The sequence below is a fragment of the Ailuropoda melanoleuca genome, chromosome 11 (genome assembly GCF_002007445.2).
Source record: "Ailuropoda melanoleuca isolate Jingjing chromosome 11, ASM200744v2, whole genome shotgun sequence".
Classification (NCBI taxonomy): Eukaryota; Metazoa; Chordata; class Mammalia; order Carnivora; family Ursidae; genus Ailuropoda; species Ailuropoda melanoleuca.
In genome coordinates this window covers 78,875,560-78,883,697 of record NC_048228.1, presented here as the reverse complement: position 1 = coordinate 78,883,697, position 8,138 = coordinate 78,875,560, and the positions used below count along the sequence as shown (strand labels likewise).

Below are 8,138 nucleotides of genomic sequence, written 5' to 3'. Positions count from 1 at the left end.
TTTTTTTTAATTAGTGTTTTTATATTCTCTGGATAAATACTGAGAAGTGGAATGGCTGGGGCATATGGTAGTTCTGTTCTTAATTTTTTGAGGACTCTCCATACTGTATTCCATAGTGATTATACCAATTTAAAATCCCACCAACAGTGTACCAGGGTTCCCTTTTCTCCACATCTTCTCCAACACTTGTTTTCTCTTGTCTTTTTGATAATAACCATTCTTACAGGGGTTAGGTGATATCATTGTGGTTTTGATTTGCATTTTCCTGGTAACTAGTGATGTGTAGTATCTTTTCATGTGCCTGTTGGCAATTTATATGTCTTCTTTGGAGAAATATCTATTCAGATCCTCTGCCCATTTTTTAATCAGGTTGGTTTTGTTGTTGTTGAGTTGTATGAATTTTTTATATATATTTTGGATATTAACCCCTTATTGGATATATAGTTTGCAAATATCTCCTCCCATTTAGTAGGCTTCCTTTTCCTTTTGGTGATGGTTTCCTGTGCTGTGCAACTTTTTAGTTTGATGTAATCCCATATGTTTACTTTTACTTTTGTTTGCCTTGCCTTTGGAGTCCGATTTATAAAGACATCACTAAGACTGATGTCAAGGAGCTTATCCCCCTGTGTTTTTGTTTAGGAATTTTATGGTTTTAGGTCTTGGGTTCTTTAGTACATTTTGAGTTAATTTTAATGTATGGTGTAAGAAAGTGATCTAGTTTCATTCTTTTCAGTGTGGCTTTCCAGTTTTCCCAACTTTGTTGGTGAGGGGCTGGGGCTGAAACTGTCTTGTTCACTTTTATTTTGTTATTTGTTATTTTTTACTTATTTTTAATTCTTTTTTTTTTTTTTAGAGAGAGAGCACGAGCAGGTGGGGAACAGAGGGAGAGGGAGAGACAGAATCCCAAGCAGGCTTAGCATGGAGCCTGACACGGGGCTTGATGTCCTGACCCTGAGCCAAAATCCAGAGTCAGATGCTTAACCAACTGAGCTACACAGGTGCCCCTCCCAACACTTTTATTAAAAAGACTGTCCTTTCTTCATTGTATGTTTTTGACTCCTTTGTCAAAAGGACATCCCTATATTTGTGGGTTTATTTCTGGGCTTTCTATTCTGTTCCATTAATCTGTGTGTCTGTTTTTGTACTAATATGATACTGTTGTGATTACTTTAGCTTTGTAGTATAATTTGAAATCAGGGAGCATGATTCCTCCATGCAGCTTTGTTCTTCTTTCTCAACATTGCTTTGGCTATATGGGATCTTTGTGGTTCCATACAAATTTTAGAATTATTGTAGTTCTGTGAAGTATGCCATTGGAATTTTGATAGGTATCACACTGAATCTTGGATTGCTTTGGGTAATAGGGACATTTTTAACATTATTCTAATCCATGAGCATGGACTATCTTTCCATTTATCTGTGTCGTCTTCAATTTCTTTCATCATTGACTTACGGTTTTCAGTGTACGGATCTTTCACCTGTTTGGTTAAATTTATTGCTAGGTATTTTATTTTTTGATGCAATTGCAAATGGGATTATTAATTTCTCTTTCTTATGTTTCATTAATAGTGCGTAGAAATGCAACAAATTTTTACATAGTGATTATGTATCCTGCAACATTTATTTATTAGCTCTAATGGTTTCTGGTGGATTTTTTAGGGTTTTCTATGTATAGTATCATGTCATCTGCAAGTAGTGACACTTTAACTTCTTCCTTTCCAATATGGATGCCTTTTATTTCATTTTTTTTGCCTAATCGCTGTGGTCAGGTTCCATTTCTTGCCCCAGACCTGGAATCAGCCATTTCTCTAGGGAGTTCTGATTCCTTTTAGTGAGAAATAGTTTAGAGACCATAATTTGAATACTAGGAATATTCTGTTTCTAAGCCTTTTTGGTATAAATGTGGGCATTTTTTATTGTGACATAAAAATTAGTATTTTCTAAAAGTATCTGAATTTGAAGTTGCAGTGTAATTATTAAAGAATGGAAATTATTCTCTGGCCATCTACATAATGCCATTTTATTTTATTATAAAAATAGTTATATTATCTGGTTTTCTCTGCATATCCACGACATTTTCTAAGACCTACTTCCTCCAGAAAGCTGGACTCAAGACTTCCAGTAGTTCTCAAGAATACATTTCCCACCCTTCCTACCAAAGATGAACTGGAATTCTGGTCCCAAGAAGGGCTCTGATCTGATTAGTTGGTGTCCATTCCAAGATTAAACAACTAGTGGCCCCAGGGGTGGAATATCCTGCTTTGGCAAACTGGGTTAAATTCTCACCCCTTGACATCCCCACTTCTATGGTCATGGAGAGTGGGGTCCTCTGAGGCACAAAAGTCCCACTAGAACCCCATGGTTGAAACAGAAGTAGCAGTTTTCAGAAGACTCAAAGGAATCAATATCAGACAAAATTCTAGATGTCCCTTGCAGCTATCAAATTTTTTCTCCTTTTATTGGTATTTAATTCTACAGTATCTACTTCCAGGTGTTATGCTATATATTTTATAATAAGCTTGATTAAGTCGGGGACAGGTAGCCTATAAAACCAACGTATTTGTGTTTATTATCCATTACTGGGATTACTTCATGCATTCAAACAAGTGCATTCTGAACTTCACCACTGGATAATTTTCCTGAAGTCCGGTTTTGAACCCTTGTATTCTCTAGCGGCAGACCCTCCAGTGGCTCCCCATTGCTTCACAATTTATTCCCAAGCTGTCCTTCAAGAATCACAGAATCTTAGGTGCCCCTGCAGGCGATCCATTCTAACCTCCTTCATTTTACTGATGAGGAAACGGAGGTCCCAGAGGATGATATGACTAACCTAAAGCCACCCAAATAGAAAGTAATAGAGCCAGGACTAAACCCTAAGTCTTCTTACCAAGCAAATTGCCTATTCACTCCTCTAGGTCAGTAGTCTATGCTACACTAAACTGGCCACTTTACCTGAATAGTTCAGGGCTCCCCTTCCTTTGTTCCTTCACTCTTGCTGGCCCCTACACCTAGGCCACCCTCCGTCCTACACCTGTGTCTTCACACTCCTACACAACATGCAAGACCTACTTCACACACAAGCCTTTCCTGAACTGCCCTCTGGATGAAATTTCACCCTCCTTAGAATCTTCCCTAAGTAGTTTGAACATCACTTACCACTACAGTTATCCCCCTTCAGATTAATAGCTCCTCAAGGTCAAGGACCTATTTTTTCATAGAGTGGTTAGCACATTGTGGGCACTCAATAAATATTTGCTGAATTGAACACATGTTGGTTCCCCGCTCAGTGAAAGCACTATATAGATGATATAAATTTCCTTCCAGTCCTCCATTCCTTTCCACCTTAAGACCCCCTCCCCTGACTTGAATTTTCTTATAATCTGTGCACTCTTACCTGCTGACCCCATAATCGAGAATATCTTAAAAATATTCATACTTCACCCACCTCCATGCTCTACCCCCAACGTTTCTGAAATACATTCTTGGTGTATGTGTGTCAGTGTGTGTAGTAGAGCTCTCGCTGAGAATCATTACCTACGTGAACCCATGATCTGGATGAGAAAGATGGGTCTTCACAGTGTCCATTAGCTGTGCTGGAGGCCCTCCTGCCTCTTTGCAGTCAGCTTCTGCCTTCACTTCTCTGTAAACCTTCTCTAAAAGGTCCCCACTGATCTCTTACTCGCTTAATTCATGAGTCTCTTCTCAGTCTTTATTCCATGTTATGGCAGCATTTTCGCTATTATACTACACGTTTCCTGAAATTTTTACTCCCTTAGAACATTGCTTTTCCAATTACTTCCCAGATGGTCCCTTCTCAGCCTCCTGCACTGACTCCTCTGCTCCTTAAATGTAAGTGTTCCTCAGCATTCTGTCTCCATCCTCCTTTTAATGTTAATTGAGTGGCCACATCTATTCCTTACTGGCTCCCCTGTCCCTCTATCCTAACATTTTGGTTGTGCTCAGCCCTTTGAAATTCAGATTTAACCACGTGGCCCTGTATTTTTGTTTGCTATATCTGGCAACACATCTGCTTAGCACCAGTCCAGGCCCTTTAAGGTATTTTAATCCTTAAAACAATACTGTGAGTTAGGTGTTATTTTTATTCTCATTGAGGTGCCAAGAGTTACCTGCTGAAGATCACACAGGTGACCTCTTGACCTCAGGCAGGCTGACTCCAGAGCCTTGCTTTGACCATGTCTCTGTACCGGCTTATTCACCCAAAACCATCCACAGAAGCCATCAAGATGAGGAACTGTGCAGGATTTCTCTTCCTTACAGCGTTCCTTCCTTTTATAGCAGTGGTAAAAGCAGAGGCAACAGATTTATAAAAGCTGAGCTTTCTTGCACTGCTGACACACAAGTGTGTAGAAATTCTGCCCCCACTCGCCACTCCACAGGTTCGCTACGATCCCTTATGCACAAGGAACTTTCAAACTTCTCTTTATCCTTTCCCCTGAGGTGTGACAAGCTGGGTCAGGGTTGCTCTCCTAATGACCGTCTCCTTCATTTTCCGGTGGCTTTTCTCACTGTGTCATGAATATGATGAGGGCAGCGCTGCACTCTTCAGTGTTCGTTCCCTTTGGCGGAGCTCCAGTTGTGTTCTTGGCTCACCCCGTTTTTATAGACATAAGACTCTTAAGCCTCCTACTCTTGGCAATAATTATTCTTACTAGCTAAAACCAACACATTTCCATCCTCCAATGTGGTCCATAATTTTTCCTGATCAACACCACACAACACATCAGTGATTGAACTCTGACCCTCATGGAGGTGACTCTCAGAACTAGGTCTCCAGGCCAGCGTCCTTTCCAGAACCCTATTCACACTTCCAGCCACCTGTCCTCTTCTGGGTTCCTATGGCCATACTTTTTCTGCTTTGGCCTCCAGGTGGCCATGGACAAGTGCATTTCCTTGGGGAGCGCTGGAGATGCCACGTTTGGTGCTATGCTGTTGCAGAAGGCCCAGTTCCTGCACTCAAGACCTATTGTCTAGACGTCAGAGTCACTCACCTTAAGAAAGTTTTTACTGAAACATCCAAGAAGTATATTGTGTGTGTGAAAAAAAAAACATGGCCTTTTGATATAGCAACTTAGAGAAGCTATAGCTTCTAAGGATAGACTTTTATTAATGGAGACTACAAATGAATGAAGAAAACCCTGAATTTGTATCATGTCAGGCACTTGACTTCAGGTATTTTTACAATTTTTTTATTCCATTTCCTTAGCACAAGATTATCTGTCTCCTCCCACTCCCCTTCCTTTGTAGTTTTAAGATGCTGAATTACAGTTTTTTTCTCTTCCTAAACAGGTTGGTCAGGCCAAAGATGAACTGCTGACCAGTCAGCTGATAGACCACCTGATGGGAGAGAGTGACGGCATGCCTAAGGTACCAGAAATGTTGTTGTCACTTGGGTTTTAAGTATTTTAGTTATGACCTGACTTTATTCTGCCCTGTTTTTACCTATTAGGGCTTCTCCATCGTAGACTTACCACATTTTCTCTCTGAATACAGCTTGCGGTCTGTTAGACAGCCTGCATTTTAGAGGATATTGGATATATTCACTCCTTGAAATTGGCATTGCCACCTGTGCCATAGGCACAACCCTCAAGATAGTGATTCTCACCACCCACCATTTTCCTCAAAGGTTAAAGAGTTTTATTTGTTCTGGGAACTATTAAAAATACTATTAGAACTATGAGTTAGCATTAATCCCTAAAAATCAATATACTTTGTTCATATTTCAAAAGTTATGGGAATTAATAACAATCGTATTTAGCTTAAAAGTAACTCACTGTAAATATAAAGTAGAAGTAAATCATTAAGAACATATTTTCAAAGCATGTGACTCTTGGGAGTTCATACAGACATTGGTCTTCTTTCAGTCCTGATGAGGACGGTTTCCTTTGAGAAGACCCTGGAGCTTTTTCTTCCCTTTGGCTTTGATGTTTGAGGTGATTTTCTTGTGAAGGAAGTCAAGTTACTGACTTGGAGAGAAGAAGCTAGAATGTCATAGCTGGAGAGGATTATAGTGAAACTGATCCCCAAGTCCATTTCCAGTATTTCACAGATAGAGACACGGAGATGCAGGGAGGCTAAGTTAACCTGCCAAAGGGCACAGGCCCTCAAACTCTTCCCAACCAACTCACCTAATGTCCGCTTATTCTAATAATCAAGAAACCAGCATAGGAAATTGTCTAGAGGTAAAGAGAACGGGAATAGAAAATAGTCAAAGGCCATAGAAAATAGTCAAAGGCCAAAGGTTTTTTATGGGCCAGAGAAATTTGTGTAGGTGTAACAGTTTTTGAAATTTTGCAAAGTTGGTACATTACATAAGAATACATTTTGATTTTAAGCACACAGGCGAGAAGTCCACGGAGTGGGGTTAGGAGCATGGACTCTGAAGCCCCATCACTGTGGCTGACTCTGGAGAGGTCCCATTAGGTTAGGTTCTCATCAGTGCAATTAGTATATCATCGTGCCTTCCTCCCAGGGAGGGCATGAGGATTTAAACACATTAATATTTCTCAAGTACTTAGAATACGACCTGGCATATATTAAACTACAAATAAATACTTGATAAATAAATTCTTTATTCAATGGATTTTTTTAAAAACCTCATCAAAAGTGGATTCCAACTGAAATGCAAAATTTTAGGTGTTTCTCCCTTTAGCTAACGAAGAAAGTGATGCTTCTCTACCGGTTTGTCTGTCAGGATGCCAGGTACCTGTTCCGCTTGTACATGGCCCTGAAGCAGTACCGAGAGGCCGCCCGCACTGCCATCATCATCGCCAGAGAAGAGCAGTCTGCCGGTAGGCCCCGGGCATTCCTGTTTTTCTCGTATTCCAGTAGTGGAATCAAGCTCCAGCCCCTTTTCTGTGCAGGAAGGAATAGCCCTTTTCTAATCCGGGTTTGCTCTGAACCCAGAAGACTAGGGAAATGACCATTTCTGGGTTCGAGAGAAGTGAGATAATTCCCCATCACAGAATAACTCCACTAACCCCTTCTCTTGCTCACGCTCTCTCCTCTCCCCTTCGCGGGCTCGCAGCTCCTGTCTCCTGCACGGCGGCCTCTCCGCGCTCACCAGCCCGCAGCCCCTCTCCCACACCGTGCAGCACTTTCTTTCCATCCTATGTATTTGGCTTTAACAGCAGAAAGACATTAGAAGATGGGAGATGACGTGGTGTTCTAATTGACCTAGTTCTTACTAGTATGCAGGGACTGTTTATAGAGCCTCCGGAACAGTTCTGTTCACTTACTTACGTGCTCTCTAAGTATTTATTGACTAAGAGAATTAGTCTGACACCTCACTAGTTTTTGCAAGCTGATTCTTTTAAGTGTTCATAAATATGGAACGCAGTTTTGGCAACTAGGGAATTAAATAAGTCATTACTCTATTCAGTTTATGTTGGTCTCACACCTACTGCAGGATACGTGGTGGGAGCTCAGGATTCAGAAGACTGAGCCAGGGTTCCACCCTTAGGGAGTTCTGTTGCGGTGGGAGAGACAGCAAGTGGTTCAGAGTTGTTATACAGGGTGAGAAGCGCCAGAAGGGAGAAGTCCATTAGAAGGCCACCGGGAGAGGGAGCCACCCCATCCTGAGGGTGGGGGATACGGGGAGTTCGAGGATGGAGATGTGTGAGCCGAGATTTGAAAGGCTGAGATGGCAGGAGATGAGGGAGAAAGGGGTGTGCAGGGAGAGCGGCGGCAGGGGACACAGGGGCCCCGACCGTGGCACAGAGGGAGGGGCGGGCGAAGTCAGGTCAGTAAGATGGGCAGAGGCAGGTCCCGAAGGGCTCAGGCCCTTTGCTAAGGCATTTGCCCTCAATCCCAAGGCCCTGGAGGGTTTTATGTTGGAGTGCGAACCTGAGGTCTTTACCAGAACACTCTGACATCAGAATGGAGGTGGAAGCAGCAGAGAGCACTCCCGACGAGCACGCTGCTGCGGAGAGATGGCGGAGGGATGGCGAGAAGCACGGAAGTGGGCCTGGGGCCAGGCTGGATTTGGGAGACTTAGAAACTTGATGACGCATTGGCTTTGGTGGCAGGTGGTGTCCTGAGGAAGAGGGAGATGTGTAGGATGACAGCATTTTCTCCCTGAGGGACCGGCTGGATGTTAGTACCATCAGTTACCACAGGAA

The 8,138-nt window shown here is 42.2% G+C and overlaps 1 protein-coding gene across 4 annotated transcripts in view; it reads left to right on the top strand.

Annotated features, from left to right (window-relative positions):
* WDR19 (WD repeat domain 19) overlaps window positions 1-8,138 on the top strand; it is a 107,000-nt gene that overhangs the window by 81,476 nt on the left and 17,386 nt on the right. For 3 of the 4 annotated variants that reach the window (XM_011232244.3, XM_019805882.2, XM_019805883.2), the window contains exons 29-30: window positions 5,308-5,385; window positions 6,713-6,809. In XM_011232244.3, the coding sequence (XP_011230546.2) occupies window positions 5,308-5,385; window positions 6,713-6,809 (175 nt within the window). Of the gene's footprint in view, window positions 1-4,887; window positions 5,191-5,307; window positions 5,386-6,712; window positions 6,810-8,138 lie in introns of those variants that run through there. The other variant, XR_002143878.2, reaches the window with a different exon arrangement.